The following is a 22347-nucleotide window of genomic DNA, read 5'->3' on the forward strand; positions in this document are numbered from 1 at the left end:
TACCCACTTGTGCTGCTCCTAGTTGGTTGTGTTATGGGTTGCGTTGCCTAATCCCCACTAGTGTACGCCACCTGTTCCCACCAGGTCCCTACAATACAATACAATACAATACAATACAATACAATACAATACAATACAATACAATACAATATACTACAATACAATACAAATTTACAGGCAGATGCAGACAATACAAAGACAGAGGGGCTTTGCTAAATTGTACTCTGCCTCATGCCTGTATAGAATGTCAGTAATGGCACAGTAGTGCTCTTATGTTGTTGTAGTGTGCTAAGAGAATGCAAATGTTTCCAGCTTACCATAGGAAACTAATAGGAACCACCACACATCGCCACACTCACTCAGAATATAAACTACATACTGGCATGGCTCGATTGGTCATATGGCATACGGGGCATTTGCCCAGTGGACTGTTGATGGTTTTGGCCTGGCCCTCCCCTCAATGATATCAGCCCACATGCTGCTACTGCAGGCATCTCTGAGACAGTCAGTTAGAAATCTGGCACGTTTTCTGTTGCAGTTAAAATAGCTCATGCTAGATGACTAATATTTCGGTCACAGGCTTCATTGTCTCTCTCAATGCCTGCTGGACTGGTCTTGGCTGAAATGCCCGGCCTAATTTCTTGTCTCAGTCCAATTCTGCCCCACTTGTGCTGCTCCTAGCTGGTTGTGCTATGGGCTGCGCTTCCTAATCCCCACTAGTGTACGCCACCTGTTCCCACCAGGTCCCTTGAAGGTATTCCCCTCGTCTCATTAGTGCTTTGAGCCGACATGAAGGGTTACACGAGCGATGACAGGCGACGGCGCTGCACGTGACAGATCTGGCAACCGGCAGTAGGGTCTCTCTCACACACACACACACACACACACACACACACACACACACACACACACACACACACACACACACACACACACACACACAGAAAGTCATGCATGCACAACATGCGCTCACTCACACACATACAGTACATACGTGCAAACACATGCACACACACACACACGCACATATACACACACATACACACACACACACATGGTTACAGATATGCTCACACACACACACACACACACACACACACACACACACACACACACACACACACACACACACACACACACACACACACACACACAATTGCTCCTTCCATTAGCCCTGTCTCTCAGGCAACAGAAACAGAGAGCACATTCAGCTCATTCTCTAAATCCTGCAGTTTGCTGAGCAGTCGGATGCCCCCAACAACCCCTCACAGTCTCTTGTGTTTGTTTTCATCAGTTATCTGTGTGTGTGTGTGTGTGTGTGTGTGTGTGTGTGTGTGTGTGTGTGTGCGTGCGTGCGTGCATGCGTGCGTGCGTGTGTGTGTTATTGAGAAAAAGAACTCAAGAGGGCAATTATACCGAGCACATTACTAGAAATGGTGTATCAATAGGCAGATTGTTTTTAAAAGCTTACTGTATTGATTTGCTACAAGAGGGCTGGAGTGTCGTGGCTGTGAAAAAGAGTAAACTACTGCACTGTGTTTTTATTAGGTGGGTGGAGTGAGGAGGGGGCAGGGGGGTGGCTGGGGGCAGAGGGGGTGTTTAAATCGAATCTTAGAGATTGATTTTAAAGGGAAGCACAGCTTCCAGGGTGTACAGCTGACCAAGTGGACAGCCATAGACAACAAAATCAAAGTCAAATAAAGATGTTCTCAGGCGGCATGCCCTTCACCAGACATCATATTAAAATCGGTTAACAGAAGTTTTGGTCTTCTGAACTTCATTACCTCCACCAAGGAGGTAATGCTTTCAGTCGCGTTTGTCTGTTTGTTTGTTTGTCTGTCTGCCGGCAGGATAACTTAAAAACTGATCAACAGATTTGGACGAAACTTTGTGGAGTTGTTGGTAATGACCCAAGGAATAAGTGATTAAATTATGGTGGTGATCTGGATCACGAACCAGAACCAGGACTTTTTAAAAGATTCTTCACCATTGCTGGCCTATAAATCTAGATGCCCCTAGTGCCCACAAATTGATATTCCAGCTCAACAAAAAGAAGGCAGACAGACTTAAAATAAAAACAGGGTGTAACATAGTCAAATTTTCTATCAAACAGCTTCCTTGGCGGAGGTCTGCACTCTCAGAGTGCATTCTAGTTTTTGTTGTTTCAGTTCACCTTACTTAGAGCAGCACTCAATGGTACATTGAGATGGATGTGCATGTTTCTTACCAGTTTGACACTAGTGGACAGGCCAGCCAGCCAGACCAGTGGAGGAAAGGAAAGCCTTCCTTCTCCATTATTCATGTTATATGCTGCAATCCCCTGTGCAGTGTGTCACCACTCTCTCCTGATGTAGTCTTGGGCCACTTGAGAAAGGAAGTGGTGCCAAAAAAAGGCATGAAGACAGGACTGTGGACTGTGACAAGACTGTGGAAAAATCTTGCCCTGTCTCATATTGTGAAATGTTGCACTTCGGGCACTATATTTCAGTGCATAGAGCGCTCAACATTCAGAGCATTGAAAGTGCCCAGATTCTGCCCTTACTGTACATCAGGCAAAAACACAGTAGCCTACTTGAACGATGGACACTGTGCACGCTAAATGGCCGCCGTGTTGATAACGAAACAGAAGAAACGTGTCGGGCAGTTCAGTAAAAGAGGATGATCTTATCTTAATCCTGTAAGTAATGTTGCTGAGACGCAAACGTTTTCATGCCAAGCAAAGTTTTGTACTTGAGATAGTTGCCATTTGGGGTGAGGGAGATGCAGTGGCGTGCGGTCCATATGGGCAGGTCGGGCAGAGCCCAGCTTGCAAAAGCATGCGCCCCAAAAAATAGTTCCTCAATAAATCATTGTTCTAAGTCTATTTTTAATAATATGATCGTCACATTCACTATCTATAGTTTATGCAGGCTTTCCCACTATTTTCGGTCTGTTGACATCACATTTCGGATGATGGTAGCGAATGCGATTCAAATTGAATTTAATATAATATGTCGGGCAACGCCGCATTCCTCCGTATGTTTTCTGCATAACCCTGCAGGGCTCATTCGGAATTACAAGCAGCGCTCATAAGAGCACATTTGGGCGCTAGGTTGTCCGCCCAATCGGTCATAGTTCTACTGAGTCTGCGTTGAACTCGAATCAGTCAGCCAGTAGTAGAACTAGCTCTCGCTTCAAGTAGTCAACTGCTGTTGCTGAGATCAGAAGCGAAAATGGCGAGTGACGTTGAACCTGCAATGAACAGTGTCGAGATGCTTATTACAAACCCATTTGAGAGATTAAAACTGGAGGAAAAGCTAGCCATAAAAAAAATTGGACCTGAAAGACCGGACATTAAAATTGCCCAACAAACGAAGGATAAGGGGAAAACGTACACCAGAACTTTCTCCCGAGCGTGGTACGACAGGAAGAAATGGCTATGTGGTTGCTCTAAGAGAAACACTGTCTTTTGTTTCCCATGTCTACTTTTTCGAGCAAGTGTGTGCACAGGACAAGGGGATGTATGGACCACCACGGGTGTGAGTGATATGAAACACTTCTCAGAAAGTGTTAAGAGACATGAGGCAAGTAAAGCACATTTACATTGTGCAATGAAGCTAGCCATGCTAGGTCAAGTGAACATTGCTACGCAGCTGGACGAGGGCTATCATGTCAGTGTGCGGAATCACAACAGGGAGGTCGACAACAACCGACAAATTCTGTCAAAGCTCATTGACTGCATCAAATTTTGTGGAGCTTTCGAACTGGCTCTCAGAGGGCATGATGAGTCGGACACTTCAGATAACCCTGGTGTCTTCCTGGGCTTAGTGGACTTCGTTGCATCATTGGACACCGCCATGAGAGAGCATCTGGATAAGGCAACGGTGTTTAAAGGTACGTCTAACCGCATCCAGAATGAGCTTCTCGATTGTATGCTTGATGTCATGCAGGGGCACATTATACAGGACCTGAAAAAAACTGAATTCCTGGCAGTGCAGGCCGATGAAACGACTGATGTTTCAACTCATTGCCAATTCGTTGTTGTGTTCCGTTACATAGACGTAGCCAACACATTGCAGGAGAGGTTTTTTTGTTTCAAACAAATTGATGGAGGCACGACCGCAGAGGCAATCTCTAAAGTTCTTCTGCAACAGTTGGGTGTGGTGTGTTCAGCGGAGAATGAGGTAGACAGAGACAGGCTGATAGCACAAACATTTGATGGAGCGAGTGTGATGCGAGGGGCGAAAGGTGGAGTGAGGAGGATGGTCCAGGACGCATATCCCAATGCCCACTTCATCCACTGTTACGCACACCAATTGAATTTGGTTATGCAACAGGCCGTTTCCTCAATCACCCCTGTGCGTGTCTTCTTCTCGGACATAGGTGGCTTTTCTGCCTTTTTCTCACGTTCCCCAAAGAGAACTGCCACTTTGGACAGTGTTGTAGCAAAGAGGTTGCCACGCGCGTCTCAGACGCGTTGGAACTTCCACAGTCGCGTGGTTAGTACAGTGTATGAGAATAAGGATCTCTTGCTGGAATGCTTCAATACTATTCAACAATCTCCAGAATTCGATTCAATCTCAATCAGAGAGGCAAAGGGCTACTGTCGAATGCTGGGTGACAAGGAATTCCTTTTTTTCCTTGAGCTATTCCATGCCATACTGTCCCGTGTAGATGTACTCTTTGCACAGCTTCAGAGGAGAAACATTGATGTGGTGCATACTCAAAGAATCATTGAAAACTTTGTCTGTTCAATTTCAAAAGTGCGTGATTCAGTGCCTTCTATTTGTGCCAATTACATTGCTGACACGGCGCAACGTGGTGGCGCTCGGGACTTTACGAGAATTGGATATGAAGTGTGTGACACGGTGATTGCCAATGCAAAGGATAGGTTCACATTTACTGGGCACTTGGCTGCGGCTGTACTGTTCGACAGTGAGCGTTTCCCTGAATACGCAGATGATTTCCCCACAGTCGCCCTCGGAAAGGCAGTTGATGCTTATCCAATGTTGAGCAAAACACTTCTGAAAACAGAGCTTTCTCTCATTTATGAGAACCCTGACTTTAGAGCGTCCAACAGCGCAATGGCATTGTTTCAGCTTTTTATAAATAACAACTTGGCGGATGTGTTTTCTGAAACTTTGAAGTTGCTTCGCATTCTAATCACTACGCCCATGACTACAGCTGAGTCTGAACGATGCTTTTCAACGCTTAAACGAATTAAGACATTCCTCAGAAATACTATGTCCCAGGACAGACTGAACGCATTAGCAATGCTATCCATCGAAAAGCGACTGACACGAGACATACCTGATTTCAACAGAGTTGTTATTGAGAAATTTGCGCACATGAAAGACCGTCGGGCCAAGTTCCTGTATAAATGAATAGCCTAGGCCTATCTGATTGCTTTAGGTAGCCTTAGGCTGACGACATCTTCTAACAAGCAATGTTTGTTTAATGTTGCCGTGATATGTTAAAAAAAAACAAAAAAACAAAGTTGCCGGTTTTCTGTTTGGCTTTCGTTCTGTATAGGCCTACTTTTTATTTCTACTGTTCATTCATTTAGCCTATTTGCGACGCATTTGTTTGTTCCATTGTGCGCACATAGGCTGCTTAACCCGACATATGACGTGCTGCTGACCCTTTCGAAGCGCGCACAGTAACTTTGGATAGCCTCTTTATTCGTATTCATAATTAGTTTAGTTAACATGTTTCAATGTATCTAAAAATACTTAAAAACATAAACAAATGTGGGTGTGGTCATAAGGAAGTAGCCCATCGCCCGACTGAAATTTTGGCTCACGGCACGCTACTGGGGAGATGTAAATACAAACAAGACACTGTGCAATGTAAACAGTAGGCAACTGATAGTTTGGCAAGCTAATGAGGGCCCAGTGCATAGTGTCCAAACTTTCCACGACTGTGTGCACTATGCACTAACCTTTAGTGCACTGACACAAGTGTGCGAGACACTGCAAGGGTCTGTAGATGCGCTTCTCTCATGGCATTTCAGTTTGTTTTCTTTGTCAGTTATTTTGCACTCTGCTGTTCAGCTGTCAGTTTCAGTTAGAGGACTACTGTGCTGATGTGTAAGACGCCTCATCCTACGTACTTCCGCCAAGAGACTTGGCTCCGTCTGTTAAACGGTCCTACATCGCCAAAGACAGACGTCAGACATGTTTGTTCAACAATTTATCCTGATTTTCCCGAAAATGTCCTTCCCGCTTCCTACAATTGCGTCAGATCAAACAACCTCCAGACCATGAATACGAAATGAAATGGTAGTATTATGGGATGGTCAGGACCAGGCTATATAAATGCAGTCCATGTAGTGCTGGAACACTATCATGGTACTGTAAGACACGACTATTTCTAGTGAAATTTCAATTTCTAGTAAAGAGCTCTGTGTTGTTTGTAGATGAGCTTCTCTCGTGGCATTTCAGTTTGTTTTCTATGTCAGTTATTTTGCACTCGACAGTTCAGCTGTCAGTTTCAGTTAGACGACTACTGTGCTGATGTGTAAGACGCCTCACAAACTTCACTGAGTGACCAGTGAACCTTGGCCCTCATCGTCTGCACTGTAGAAGCCATCATATTTGATGGTGCCTCACATTGTGCAGCAATGGCTTGTGTCCAACTGCACTGTGAAAGGCCTTATATATAGCAAGACAACTGGGAAGAGCAGACTATCTACTGTAGCTGACTCTCTTGCCTTAAAGGGACACTGTGTGGGATTTTTAGTTGTTTATTTCCAGAATTCATGCTGCCCATTCACTAATGTTACCTTTTTCATGAATACTTACCACCACCATCAAATTCTAAGTATTCATTATGACTGTAAAAAATGCACTTTTCATACATTTCCAAAAAATAGCCACTTTTAGCTGCAAAACATGACTCTACTTGGACCATACTAGGATATATTTGTTTATTATTTGGTAAACTTTCATGTAAATATGAAATTTGGCAATTGGCAGCAGTTTCAATGAACAGCATAGTTGCGGTACCTTTTTTGACCATTTCCTGCACAGTGTCCCTAAAGCAACACTAAAGCAGTTCTGGGTCTTTTGTCACCGATCAAGTTGGATTCGGAATCTTCAGCAGATTCCATTGGTTTTGCATGGGTCAAAATGCCTTGTCGAACCATCAGTTCCGTTGGCTCTGTTGACTCAAATGTTCAGATTTAGGTTTGATCCTGTATAGCACTATGGTTTTTAAATAGGCTGTAACTTACAAATTAAACATAAATACTTACTTAGTTTTCAACTTTTGAGGCTGCAACCAACCAGGCAGTGTGTATGTCCAACTTAAAAAACAAACCCTATGTCAATGGGCAGACCCTGTGTGAACGAAGGGTAATATCAAAGAGGTTGGATTAATAAAGAGGAATCAAAACATGCCCACCCAATGCAAAAGAGTGTGCTCAAGTTGGGTCTCCTAAGGGGGCGTTGTCCGCTCCTTCTCCTTCTATTTTTGAGGAGTTTGCACAAGAAGTGCGCTACCGCCATCTACAGTGCTACGAGAGCTCCTGTGTTTGTTTGTTTGTTTTAAGTTTGTTTCGAGTGTGCAAAGTTGTCGCGTCTCGTGTTGTCAAGTTTGTCAAGTGTACTGCGCCTTCACGGTTATCGGTCAGCATGTGGAAGACTATGTGGAATATACTCCTGGTGATCTTGATCATCACTGCTATTGTCTGGGGGGAATACGCCGACGGCACCAGAAAGTCACCTGGCGCAGGTGAACAGGTGCTACGCTATGGGAGAGATCTACTCCTATCACTGCGTCCGAGAGCTACGCCGACGCGTGATATTTTTGGAGATGTCCCCAGTTGCCTGGTGCGGCAGGAGGACAAAAAGAGGCCGCGTAAAAGGGGTAGAAGAGGTGGCATCCGGCAACGTCTTCGACGGCGACCCGACAGACCACCCCTGCCTTCAATCATTTTTAGTAATGTGCGTTCCTTGAGGAATAAACTGGACGAACTGCGCCTAAATACCAGGATTTGCCATGACTATCGGGAGGCCTGCGTGATGGCATTCACGGAAACCTGGTTCCAGGAGGACTTCCCTGATCAACTTACCCAGGTACAGGGGTTTACAAACGTCAGGTTGGACAGGGACGGTAGCTCGGGTAAACGGAGACTGGTGTCAAGCGGCCCGCAGCTTTCCGCAGCTACCTGCAGCTACTCTGGACTTTACGGTCCCATTCACTTCAATTCATTTTTTCGCAGCCAGAACAGGTTTTACAGATTTCGGACTGTGCCGACGCCGCTGGTGTCGTGCGAGGAAAACAACAATTGTGTCGGACGCTACACCTGGTCATGGAACGACATGCGTAACAAGAATGATCATACTTGTGTCATTTCGAAGATAATTAAAGAAAACCATTTTCACAATGGGACTTCTCATAGACCTGTTTTTGCATGTCTCTCATCTCTTTGCATGTTGACTGTGCAATCACCGTGACAAGTTAACAAGGTGCACGGCGCACAGCTGTATGCGTCCAAAAAAGAAGAATAATATTTCACGATGTACATCTGGAAATAATTCACATCAAAGTGAAGTGTTATTACATAGGGCACCATGGTAATCAATATGTGTGTAAGAACATGTGAAAAAAATAAATCGGTCAGTTTGTCAAAGAAGACACAAAAGATATGCACCACAATGCACAGTATGCACCACACCGTGCTTTTCAATTATATAAAGAACAAATACTGACGGCACGAATGTTTCTTCCCTCAATAATCCCACATGTCACATATCAATCAAGCAACTGAGCTAATGTGGCCACAAAGGGGCGGTATTGTACGCTGACACATTCGAAGTCCTACAACTCAGATAGCCTACAGATAGGCCCACAGTCATGAATTACCTGACAAATTGCTGCTAGGCTATTGCAGTGGGAGCGCTACACTAAAGAACTGTGTCCCATATCTGCCCCTTTCATATTCATACATTGACAATTGAATTGACAAATGAAATACTAATATTTTACTGCGTCTTTTACAGGTGCCCGTATCCTTCAAGTCTGTCGTTACAGCGCAACGATGGTCAGCGCAGATGTGGCGATGTGAACATGCATTACACCTTTTGCATGTTGTACATGTCTCCAATCTTTTTGCATGTTGACTGTGCCGTCACAATTTCATGGTTAGGCCACAATGTGCACGACCAGAACAATGTAGGCCTACATATTGAAGGAACATCGTGGCATGATTAAAGTAAGGAACTTCGTACCACACATGTAGCCTAGTGCAAAAGGAAAATGCCTCATTTCTCCAAGCACACAGACTCTGTGGATATGCAGATACACGGTGTGCAATGACATATGCCCCTGAATGATACGCTGAAGAAATACTGAAGGCACCTATTCAGCGAGCTGAATAAGCCTATTAATGTAGGCCCATATCAGGGGTGAGGTAACACAGCCTACACGTGTAGGCCTATTCAAATTGAATATTAAGGGGCCTTGAACCCACAATATGCAGAATGGCAGGCATGGCTGCATCCAAGCTATGCGCTTCATGGTGTTTGACCACACATCTCTTCGTTGTGCACCCCATCACTTCATATGCCTAGGCCCACTTCAGGAAGCAAGGACGTAATGATGCTGGGAGAATACATTCAATAGCATATGGTTTATGTAGATCTGTGCCCACATGGTAGGCCTATATTAGCCTACACCCTCCCATTCACTCAATCCATTTTTTGGAGCGAGAACAGGTTGCCTACAGACAAACGGGCGGTGCCCACGCCGCTGTTGCTGTGCGAGGAAAACAACAATTGTCTCGGATGCGAAACATGACCATTAAACGGCTTGCTGAACGAGAATGGCATTTCCCGCGTCAGGTCGAAGATAATCAAAGACATTCTCATCGCCATGGCCTTTGCCATTCACTCATTTCAATCTCTCCAACTTTGCCTATGTTCACCGTGGCAGCGCTGTTCATGGTGTAGTTTTTCCAGAAACAACACAGTAAACTTTACTGTCCCGACATGGTAATACGCAACCTGTAGGCCATGTAACACACCAAGAACACACAAAATGCTTTAGTCCTCCGAATTTGAACATATCTCACCACAAAAACACGCAGTGCGAACCACACAGTGTCCCTGCATGAATGACATGCAGGACAGATAGGGGGGCACCTACATATTGCTGCTTCTCAAGCGCACGGCACATTTCAATGAAAACTAAGTCATACGACCATGTCGGGACAGTAAAGTTTACTGTGTTGTTTCTGGAAAAACTACACCATGAACAGCGCTGCCATGTCGTTGTATGTGTAGTTGGAAGATATAGGATACCTATTGTCATGTATTTGCACGGTGAACATAGGCAAAGTTGGAGAGATTGAAATGAGTGAATGGCAAAGGCCATGGCGATGAGAATGTCTTTGATTATCTTCGACCTGACGCGGGAAATGCCATTCTCGTTCAGCAAGCCGTTTAATGGTCATGTTTCGCATCCGAGACAATTGTTGTTTTCCTCGCACAGCAACAGCGGCGTGGGCACCGCCCGTTTGTCTGTAGGCAACCTGTTCTCGCTCCAAAAAATGGATTGAGTGAATGGGAGGGTGTAGGCTAATATAGGCCTACCATGTGGGCACAGATCTACATAAACCATATGCTATTGAATGTATTCTCCCAGCATCATTACGTCCTTGCTTCCTGAAGTGGGCCTAGGCATATGAAGTGATGGGGTGCACAACGAAGAGATGTGTGGTCAAACACCATGAAGCGCATAGCTTGGATGCAGCCATGCCTGCCATTCTGCATATTGTGGGTTCAAGGCCCCTTAATATTCAATTTGAATAGGCCTACACGTGTAGGCTGTGTTACCTCACCCCTGATATGGGCCTACATTAATAGGCTTATTCAGCTCGCTGAATAGGTGCCTTCAGTATTTCTTCAGCGTATCATTCAGGGGCATATGTCATTGCACACCGTGTATCTGCATATCCACAGAGTCTGTGTGCTTGGAGAAATGAGGCATTTTCCTTTTGCACTAGGCTACATGTGTGGTACGAAGTTCCTTACTTTAATCATGCCACGATGTTCCTTCAATATGTAGGCCTACATTGTTCTGGTCGTGCACATTGTGGCCTAACCATGAAATTGTGACGGCACAGTCAACATGCAAAAAGATTGGAGACATGTACAACATGCAAAAGGTGTAATGCATGTTCACATCGCCACATCTGCGCTGACCGTCGTTGCGCTGTAACGACAGACTTGAAGGATACGGGCACCTGTAAAAGACGCAGTAAAATATTAGTATTTCATTTGTCAATTCAATTGTCAATGTATGAATATGAAAGGGCAGATATGGGACACAGTTCTTTAGTGTAGCGCTCCCACTGCAATAGCCTAGCAGCAATTTGTCAGGTAATTCATGACTGTGGGCCTATCTGTAGGCTATCTGAGTTGTAGGACTTCGAATGTGTCAGCGTACAATACCGCCCCTTTGTGGCCACATTAGCTCAGTTGCTTGATTGATATGTGACATGTGGGATTATTGAGGGAAGAAACATTCGTGCCGTCAGTATTTGTTCTTTATATAATTGAAAAGCACGGTGTGGTGCATACTGTGCATTGTGGTGCATATCTTTTGTGTCTTCTTTGACAAACTGACCGATTTATTTTTTTCACATGTTCTTACACACATATTGATTACCATGGTGCCCTATGTAATAACACTTCACTTTGATGTGAATTATTTCCAGATGTACATCGTGAAATATTATTATTCTTTTTTGGACGCATACAGCTGTGCGCCGTGCACCTTGTTAACTTGTCACGGTGATTGCACAGTCAACATGCAAAGAGATGAGAGACATGCAAAAACAGGTCTATGAGAAGTCCCATTGTGAAAATGGTTTTCTTTAATTATCTTCGAAATGACACAAGTATGATCATTCTTGTTACGCATGTCGTTCCATGACCAGGTGTAGCGTCCGACACAATTGTTGTTTTCCTCGCACGACAGCAGCGGCATTGGCTCTGTCCGAAATCTGTACGACCTGTTCTGGCTTCGAAAAAATGAATTGAAGTGAATGGGACCGTAAAGTCCAGAGTAGCTGCGGGTAGCTGCGGAAAGCTGCGGGACGCTTGACACCAGTTAAACGGAGGGGAGGTGGTGTTTGTGTCTACATCAAGGACTCCTGGTGCACGAACTATGCCGTTAAAGACAAGGTGTGCTCACCTGACCTCGAACTGCTGTGCTTAAGTTTGAGACCTTTTTATTTACCTAGGGACTTTGGGAACATCTTTGTGTGTGTGGTTTACATACCACCAAGTGGAAATGCGGGGAAAGCGGCGTCGCGCATCGCAGATTGTGTTCACCAGCAATTACTAAATAAACCCGACGCACCAATGTTCGTTTTGGGAGACTTTAATCACTGCAACCTAAACAGCGCTTTGCCTGGGTTTCAGCAGTACGTCAGAAACAGCACACGGAAAAATAAGATCTTGGACAGGTGTTATGGTAACGTCGAGGATGCATATGCGGCCAAAATTAGACCTCCACTCTCGAACTCTGACCACAACACTATACAGCTAATCCCTACGTTCAAGCCAGCTATTAAAAAAAGTAAACCCGTCACAAAAACTGTCAGTGTGTGGGCGGACCCGCATAGGGAGGAATTGAGCGGCTGTTTCTTTGCGACGGATTGGGAGGTCTTTCACCAGGAAAATGAATTGGATTGTATGGTGGATGTGATAACAGATTACATTCATTTTTGCGTCGACACAGTGGTGCCCAAGAAAACCATTAAAATATACCCAAATCATAAAGACTATGTTACATCTGACATAAAGGATTGTATTAAGAGGAAAAGGCGGGCCTTCCGGAACAATGACACTGTGGAACTAAAGACTGTCCAAAAAGAACTGAAATGGAAACTCAAAGCGGCGCGGGACCAGCATAGTTTAAAGATCAAAGAAGCATTCCTCGCTAAGGACACAAAAAATATGTGGGAATGTATAAAGGACATGACAAATCTAAACAACAAGGAGAGAGCACTCAGTGTGGACAATGAAAAGGAGCGTGCAGATGATTTGAATATTTTTTATAAAAGATTTGACACTGGGGGGAACGGGGGCCTGCCAGTAAACGTGGTCTGTGGTGTTGATGATAGAATTGTCATAGACACTCCTTCTGTAATAAAAGCTTTTAAGGCCTTGCACATTAGGAAAGCTAGTGGACCAGACAGGATATCCCCACTAATTTTACACAATTTTGCTTGGGAACTTTCGGCAGCCTGGTGCCCGGTGTTTCAGCTCTCTGTTGATACACACACCATACCCACTGAGTGGAAAAGATCTATAATAATTCCTGTTCCTAAAAAACCCTGCCCAAGAGAAAACAATGATTTTAGACCAGTAGCGCTAACTTCAGTAATAATGAAATCCTTTGAACGTGTAATGCTGAGTAAATTAAGACCACAAGTCCAAAATCTACTTGATCCCTACCAATTCGCATACAAAGATAGGAGAAGTACTGGGGACGCTTTATGCACGACATCCCATCTTATTCTGAAGCACTTGGAAAACAGCAAGGCCTATGCCAGATTGCTTTTTATGGATTTTAGTTCTGCTTTTAATACCATTATACCAACTTTTTTGTTAGACACATTAAAACGAATGGAGGTGAACCCAGCAATGATTAAATGGTATGAGGCCTTCCTTACTAGGAGGACACAGCAAGTAGCCTAAGGCTTAACTCCACACTATCAGACTCTTTGTCTATCAATATTGGAGTCCCACAAGGCTGTGTCAGTTCCCCGTTATTGTTCACTTTGTACACTAACGAATGTAGAAATTATCATCAAAATAATTTTATAATTAAGTTCTCAGACGACACAGCAATTCTGAGCCTTTTAATGCAGGACTCTGATATCTCTGGCTATCAGGAAGAAATAGACAGGGTGGTGAGGTGGTGTGACTCTAATAAACTGGTCTTAAATGCGACTAAAACAAAAGAAATAATCTTTGACCCAAAATCCATAGGAAATCATACTGTGGTGACATTGAATGGGGAGGCGGTGGAACAAGTAGCCACATTCAAATACCTAGGTATTTTATTTGACTCTGACCTAAAATGGGGCCAGCAGGTTGAGTTTTTATGTTCAAGGATCAGTCAGCGTCTTCATTTTTTGAGAAGGCTGAGAGTGTTTGGGATCGACAAAGATATAATGATGGCTTTTTACAGAGCATCAATTGAGTCCATTATTAGATATGGCATCACAGTATGGTTTGGGAACTTGTCTGTTAAATTGAAGGCCCAACTACAAACCCTCATAAAAAGAGCAGGGAAAATTATGGGCATGCCCCCTCCCACATCACTTCAGGTTTTATTTGATGAATCAGTGATGAGGCAGGGACAGACAATCGCAGAGGACCAGGAGCATATCTTGCATGGTGAATATGAACTGTTACCATCAGGTAGAAGATATAGGCTACCTAATTGCAAGACAAACAGGTTTAAATTTTCAGTGGTTCCTTGGTCTATTAGATTGCTCAATAGTAGGTAGGTGTGTGTGTGTGTGTGTGTGTGTGTGTGTGTGTGTGTGTGTGTGTGTGTGTGTGTGTGTGTGTGTGTGTGTGTGTGTGTGTGTGTGTGTGTGTCGGGGGGTCTTCCTTGTTCCACGCTGCTAAGGGTGTATACTCAGGATTATTTTTTCAGTAAATGTTCTAGGTCTATTGAATTGGGGAGTGTGTGTATGTGTGTGTGGGGGGAGGGGTTAGAAAGAGTCATGGTATGATATAATTGTGTGTATATGTGCATGTTTGGATGTAGGCTACATGTTTACATGTTTTGTGGTTCAGTCCTGCATGTTAAGTGTGTTTTTTGTGTTTGTCTAATGTGTTGATATGTGTTCTGTGTAAACGCTTAGACTCTCTGTGCCCATACCAAATTTCTCTCTAGAAGAGACAATAAAGGCTCATCCTATCCTATCCTAAGGGGACTTGTTATGGCTCGACCTGTTATCTCCCTATTTTTACATAACCCAGGCTTAGACTACATGTAATGCAACAAGGTGGAAAAGGATATGTGTGCTACTAGTGTCTGGTTGCCTGTTAGGTGGACCCAAGGAACTTTAGGCATTAGTTTACCGATGAGGGGCGACTCCTGTAGATGCGACTAACCCAGTCCTTGGCTCACGTAGCCCGCCACCACAAGCTGTTAGTTCCGTTAATCCATTCAAATTAAGGAGTAGGTCCACTTCTCTTCTCCACACCGCGTTCTTCCACCAGCAATACAAATAAATCCAAGTACAACAGCGAGTCACGTCGGCTATGAGCAGGCTCTCACCCTACTCCCAGCATGACAATCGACAACCCCAATGTTCACCTCCACCTGGCTTATATGGGCGGTCTCAACCCAAAACCAATGCCATTCTCCACTTGGGCTGCGTGGGGTGTGTTATGTGGTCGTGTGTTGTATACTCTACATGCACTGACCTTTCCCTGACCTCTCCTATCGTAACAGACTCCATTTATTCTCAACCTCAGGACTCCAAAGGTCTCCTAACCGAGGGTCTCCTAAAGGGACGTTCACCCGACATTAAGTGGATATCACAAAAGAACTAGAATGACGTATCTCTGTCTATAATATCTCTGGTGATATCTCAGGAAGTTGGGAGTCGAATTGCCTTCCTGGTAATGTCTCAGCACGTTGAAGACTGAAGTTTTTTGTGTCTCATAAAGTTGGATGTGGCACTGGTATTTTAAATGTTTCATTCGAACAAGTCGGTGGCCTTACTCGCATAGTGTACAGTACAGTAGTAACAGCACATGGAGGGCCACAAAGGGAATATTTTACCAGATGCAGGTATTGCCCACCCTGATAAAATATGTTGAACCACTCTGGTGAATAATTGATTTGAAATGGGATTTCCTGATTGAAAAAAAATGTTTTGCAAAAAATTCAATCTCAAATTCTAAGACATGGTATTTATCATTGTACAATACTCATCATTGTTGGGTAATCTGGTGTCAGAAGAGACAATCCTGCACCCAGTGATGGTTCCATCCATGCACTGAACCATTTCACAGGATATTTTACCAATTAACTAGTGCAGTGAATGACAAATACTGGCACAAATACTGGATTCAGGATTTTACCTTCTGAAGATGGATTTCCCAACAATGAATACTCTGGATAATAACACAATACTCTGGAAGTAAACATTCTCTGGCCACACTTCATAATACGATACTCTGAATGCAAACACTCTCTGCATCATCACAGCTGCTTGTTATTCCCCTGCATCATGTTCTAATCTTTTGTAGCATCACAACCTAATTTTGTGTGTATCATACACAACAACTCGTAGTCTGAAATGTTTTGTGATTTTCCCCAATAACAAAAAACGAAAAAGAAAGAAAAGAAACAACAAAAGATGCCTCTCAAGTTCAGTCTAATGATGCAACGCGAGGAAATGAAGATGTGTACTGGGTGATGAATGGCAGGACAACTGATGGCTGGCTGCTTCAGGCTTAGCGTTGGCCAGCTCTGTCTCCACCAGTTAGTCACATAGTATGTTTTGCAGTGTTAATTCAACACTCAGTGGATGGAATGTAGCACTCATGGTGTTGTTCCCATTCTCCTAGGCTGAGGACATGCTTGCTGCAGGATGCTTTTCGTATTACTTGTTACCTCCGCCAAGGAGGTTATGTGATCGCCTGGGTTTGTGTGTTTGTGTGTTGTCTGTGTTCGTTCGTTCGTTTGCTGCTATTTCACTGCCTGCCACAAGATGCGCTTGTTGAGCACTGAGCACCGGCATGCCTGTGCCTTTCTCAACATGGAACAGGGAGAGACTCTCTCGTTTGCCACCAGCTCCAACACCAAGTGCATTTCACCTAAAAAGTTGTTCATCCGCAGGCAGCCTTCGTCCGCAGGCAGCACACAATTCTGTTAAATGAATTACCACCGCTGCCAAAACTATGGAATTTGTGATTGTGTAGGCCTCCATGTTATCATTGCTGTTGCGAGATGGACAGTGGCCACCCCACAGACCATTTAGGTTAATTGCTGTTGAATTAATTACGTTATCAAAAATATGGAATATGATCGTGTAAGTTCACAATGCTGTTGTGGACTGTGACTAAGGCTAGGTTCACAATGCTGTCGAATTAATTAGGCTACCTTTGCCAAATTAATTCATGACTGTACGTTCACAATGCTGGTAAAATTCATTACATCCCCTTTGCTACATTTAAGTTAACCCCAAGTTGTTTGCGAGATAGACAGGGATCAGAAAGCCCGTCAGCATGCATAATGGCCAAGCACCTGCGACTATTCCACACGGGTGTGCCTGCGCCATTCTAAGCCGTAAGGAACAGGGTGGGAGTGTCTCCTTTGACGCCAGCTCCAACACAGGTGCTATCAACCTAAAAAGTTGGTCATCGGCAGGCAGCCTATAGGCTACACCCTCGTTGAAGTTAACAAACAATCCTGTGAAATGAATTACTGCTGCCTAAAATATGTGTGTAGTGGAAGTGTTGCGAGATGGACAGTGACCACCGCAGATCATTTTGGTTGACAATGCTGTCGTCGAGTTAATTAGGTAGCCTACCATCGCCAAAAAATATGGAATTTGTGGCTGTGTAAGTTCATAATGCTGGTCAAATGCATTACACCCCCTTCACTAAATTTAAAGTTAACCCCAGTTGCGAGATGGACCACAAAGCCCGATAGCAATGCCCGCGGACTGATTAACAACAGTGAATATTTTCCATGAGGAATAGCCTACAGGGAAGGAAATGCCGCTTCAGCCGACATCGCCAAGACCAACCAGTGGCCCATGAGAATGATGCATATAGCCTACCATAGGCAAACAATAAAAATAAATAACCTAACTCTTCTTTGGTTGTTTTCAGTTTTGTTGGTCAAAATCATTCACTAATTAGGCTACAGTTCTATTAGCGCATGATCAGCTTTCAAACCCGGTTGATTTTGCAAATGACTGAACTGACATGAATGTGTCATTTTGAAAATTTGAGAGTAATAGGCCTATAGTCATTCATATTTTCAAAGTGATTATTTTTGTCTAATGCCATGTCTTGGTGGAGGTATGTGCTCTCGGAGCACTTTTCTAGTTTGTTGTATTCTCGAAGTGATGATTTAACTCTTCGAATATATACTGTGGCTGCAGGGAATCAGCAAGGCAGCAGCTCCCTAGTATTGCTTCTCATGGTCCACAGGTGCCCCCGGTGATCACCCTTCCACATCTGCAGCTGTGGCTCCGGCTCTGGCTCCTGCTGCTGCTGCTTCATTGGCATAAACATGAGGCATGGCTGGATTGGTGTGCGTGTGTGTGTGTGTGTGTGTGTGTGTGTGTGTGTGTGTGTGTGTGTGTGTGTGTGTGTGTGTGTGTGTGTGTGTGTCATGGCTGGATTGGGGATTGGCCATAAGGCATACAAGGCATTTGACCAGTGGGCTGTTGACGATTCTGGCCTTGTCCTCCTCTCAATGTACTGTAGTAGTACCAGTCCTCACTCCGCTACAATGGACCTCTTCGAGTCAGATTTAAATATTGATTGTAGCTGTTGTGGTCAAAATAGCTTGTAATAGATGAGTACAAATGTTGTCACAGGCTTCATTGTCTCTCTCAATACCTGCTGGTCTTGGCTGAAAATGTTTTTTTCCTGTTTTTTTCTGTCCTGTTTTTTTTTTTGTCCCAGGCCAGCCCTGACATAAGGGCTTTCCCTGAGTTTCAGAAGCAGGTCCACCGGTAGTACGTTGACAGCAGGCTGAGGCATTGGTGGTGGGGTTGGGGGGAATGGGAGGTTAGGGCCATTCTATTTTTTATGAGTATATTCTGGGCTTTTCACGCTTTTATTATGATAGGATACGGATAGAGAAGATGTGACAGGGAAATAGCTGGTTGAGAGAGATTGGGGTAGGCTTGTGAAGTGACCCAGGCCAGATTTGACATTGCATCATACATGTTTGATATTTTCACTCACTGACCTGTATATCAATTATATGTTATTGTTTTAACGGCATATTTGTGTATTAGTCAAGGGTCACCACAGATTTTTCCCTTGGCGTCGCTGTGGTAAATCATTACTTACAGTTCTGACTGGTAAATTCTTACTCATTGCCACTTGTCCTGGCCTTTGATAAAATAATCTCAGGATGCTGCTGTTGTCATTTTCTGACAGAAAGGACAAACCAGATCAATTTAGTTCTGCCTGCTTTTTTTGCTGCAGGATGTCACACTCGCGGTCCAAGATGGCCATTTCCGCGGCCAAGCGAAGGGTCAGGATTAGTCTCAGGGTTTAGGATGGGATAAGCTGGCAGTGCACTGATAACCTTACCGTCAAACCAAAACCAGGCCAGCAGGCAGGAAGGCCGGCACACAGAGAAATGTGTTAATGCATTGTGTTAATTTAACACTTTGGCGAGTCAAAGCAACTAGAAGAGTGCTACATTTGACTCTGGATGTTGCTTTTAAACTCCAAAATGTAGCCCAATGGCCAGGCAGGCAGGTACTTCTAAGTTAATTGTTGGAAGCGCTCCACAGCATGCTTCTTCATGGTTCCGCCACTTTATTTTTGTCTTGCTGACGTTTCTGCACTAAGCCGTCAAAAAAAGTGGTGACACTGTTGCCCCATAACGCACGCTGTTCCACCAGTGGAATGCTGTAGTAGTCTTTGAAAAGTGAACTACCATAGTACTACACTACAATGACATAACACCCCATAACAGGGCATTTAGTAAAACGCTACGACTTGGTCAATACCATTCTGGTAACAGTAAATGTTACACTGTGTCTTAACGGGTTAAAGAAGCAGTGTTGTGCTCTTCCTCTTCAAACGGAAGACTACAGTACCGATATTTTAGCCTGATTATCAAATCTCTTTGATACTTGGTCTGACCAAGAGCATAACTATTAACATTTCCCAAACGGCATGGTTGACCCTCTTCCCTAGTTTGGCTACTGGTTGACTGGTGTCAGACAAAGTGGGTGGAGGTCCTGGTTTTTCGGGAGATCAGAAACGATACTAACATTGCTCTTGGCCTGACTAGAAGCAACGCAGATGGTGTTGCGTCACTAGGAGGGCGTGGCCTGGCTACCTAAATAGCGCCTGCTAGCTAAAGACTTTCAAGGTGTGTGAGCCCTCGCAAAACTAGTGAGGTAGCCTCTTACTGCAGATGGACCTGTCGACGGGCCAATTCACTCTTTACTGAAAACACTCAACTACATCATACAACATTGCTATGACATTACAGATCATCTTAAAGGTACACTGTGCAGGAAATGGAGGTACTGCAACTATGCTGCTCATCGAAACTGCGTTGTCTATTGCCAAATTTGATCTTTTCATGAAAGTTTACTAAGTAATAAACTTTTATGGGCCAAGTACAGTCATTTTTTTTTTAGCTAAAAATGTCTATTTCTGGAAATTGAAAATGGTGGACCATGGAGAAGATCCCCATTTTAATGTATGAAGAGTGCAATTTTCCCAGTCATAATGAATACTTAGGATTTGATGTTGGTGGTAATTATTCATGAAAAAGATAACATTAGTAAATGGGTAGGATGAATTCTGGAAATAAACAACTAAAAATCGTTCACAGTGTACCTTTAAGTAGCCGATTAAGACTTGGCCATTGCCTTTTTTTTTGTTACAATAATGTTAAACTAGAGGCTCTGCACTAAGGGATTAATAGAAATCTCGTCTCCATATTGCAACTATGCTGCACACTGAAACTGTGCTGCCTATTGCCACATTTGATCTTTTCATGAATATTTTCTGAATAATAAACTAAAGTTTACTAGTGTGTCTAAAGTACAGTATGTTTTGCAGCTAAATTTATATTTCTGAACATTCAAATGACGTATGAAAAGTTCAAATCCCATGAATACTAATGAGTTTGATGGTGGTGGTAAATATGTGTGAAAAATGTGACATTTGTGAATGGACAGCATGAATTCTGGAAGGAAAAATTTGTACACAGTGCAACTTTAATAGAAATCTCTTCTCGGTGTGTCCAGGGGCGAACGCGTCAGCACCCGATCAGCTGAGTCTGGCGCTTGCCTGGAACAGAGTGGACATCGCACGCAGCCAGATCTTCGTCTACGGGCAGCAGTGGCCGGTAAGACGCCTTGTCTTTTTTGCTAAACGATCCTCTGATCTACAGGCCTAACTTCTGTCAATCTGGAACGAAAAAAGCTGTCAAGTGTTTGTCTTCAGATTCAGAGGATTTCAAAGGTTTCAAAATTGACACCAGAGTGTGAATTTGGACTAAGAACCCTGGTATGTCTTTGTTTTCAGGGTCGCTATGTACAGTGCTGTTACTATGTACACTACTAACGCACTTATTCTGGTATATGAGCACCATTTCCTGCTAAATCCTCTTTTCTCTCTGGGAATCATTGTTCACCCCAAACTATATACGTCGGACACACACGTAACACACCAGCCTGTGAATGAATCTGAGAAAAATGTGGCAAAACACATCTTATCCACACTGTAAATGTGTGTGTGTGTGTGTGTGTGTGTGTGTGTGTGTGTGTGTGTGTGTGCGTGTGTGTTGTGCGTGTATGCTTGTGTGTGTGTGTGTGTGTGTGTGTGTGTGTGTGTGTGTGTGTGCGTGTGTGTGTGTGTTCATCCGTGCCCCCTAGGTGGGCTCCCTGGAGCAGTCCATGCTGGATGCTCTGGTTCTGGACCGGGTGGATTTTGTCAAGCTGCTGATTGAGAACGGAGTCAGCATGCACCGCTTCCTGACACTCAGCCGGCTGGAGGAGCTATACAACACGGTACTTTACAGTAAACACTACACAGCAATACATCGCTATAACATGGTATCTCACAGTAAACATTACACAGCAACACATCTCTATAAAACGGTATCTCACAGTAAACATTACACAGAAACACATCTCTGTAACACGGTACTTTACAGTAAACACTACACAGCAACACATCTGTATACCATGGTACTTACAGTAAACACTACACAGCAATACATCGCTATAACATGGTATCTCACAGTAAACATTACACAGCAACACAGTACAGACTAAAAGTATGGACTCACCTTCTCATTTAATTCATTCTCTTTATTTGGCTTTTTAAACAACATAATACATTTTCAGAGAGGGCATTATTTCTGTGCATGAACATATGCATATTTTTTTGCTTAACCCCTTAAGACGCGGCATTATAAATTAGCTGTTACCAATGGCAATGACCAAGTCATAATGCATTACTAAAGGCCCCGTGCACTGTGATAGTAGTATAGCACTAGAGTAGTTAGTGTAACTTTTAATGTCTATTACAGCGTGTCTCAGGAGTTAAGGCATGCATTAAGGGCTACCAAAAAAATTAAAACAATTATATAAAAAAAATGCCA

General features: G+C 43.8%; 1 protein-coding gene across 1 annotated transcript in view; it reads left to right on the forward strand.

Moving 5' to 3' along the window:
• Positions 1 to 22347, forward strand: part of trpm3 (transient receptor potential cation channel, subfamily M, member 3) — a 281583-nt gene that overhangs the window by 240507 nt on the left and 18729 nt on the right. The window contains exons 9-10 of the mRNA XM_063194092.1: positions 20950 to 21087; positions 21617 to 21751. Of these exons, the coding sequence (XP_063050162.1) occupies positions 20950 to 21087; positions 21617 to 21751 (273 nt within the window). The remainder of the gene's footprint in view (positions 1 to 20949; positions 21088 to 21616; positions 21752 to 22347) is intronic.

This window comes from Engraulis encrasicolus, chromosome 3, assembly GCF_034702125.1.
Source record: "Engraulis encrasicolus isolate BLACKSEA-1 chromosome 3, IST_EnEncr_1.0, whole genome shotgun sequence".
In the NCBI taxonomy this organism is placed as follows: domain Eukaryota; kingdom Metazoa; phylum Chordata; class Actinopteri; order Clupeiformes; family Engraulidae; genus Engraulis; species Engraulis encrasicolus.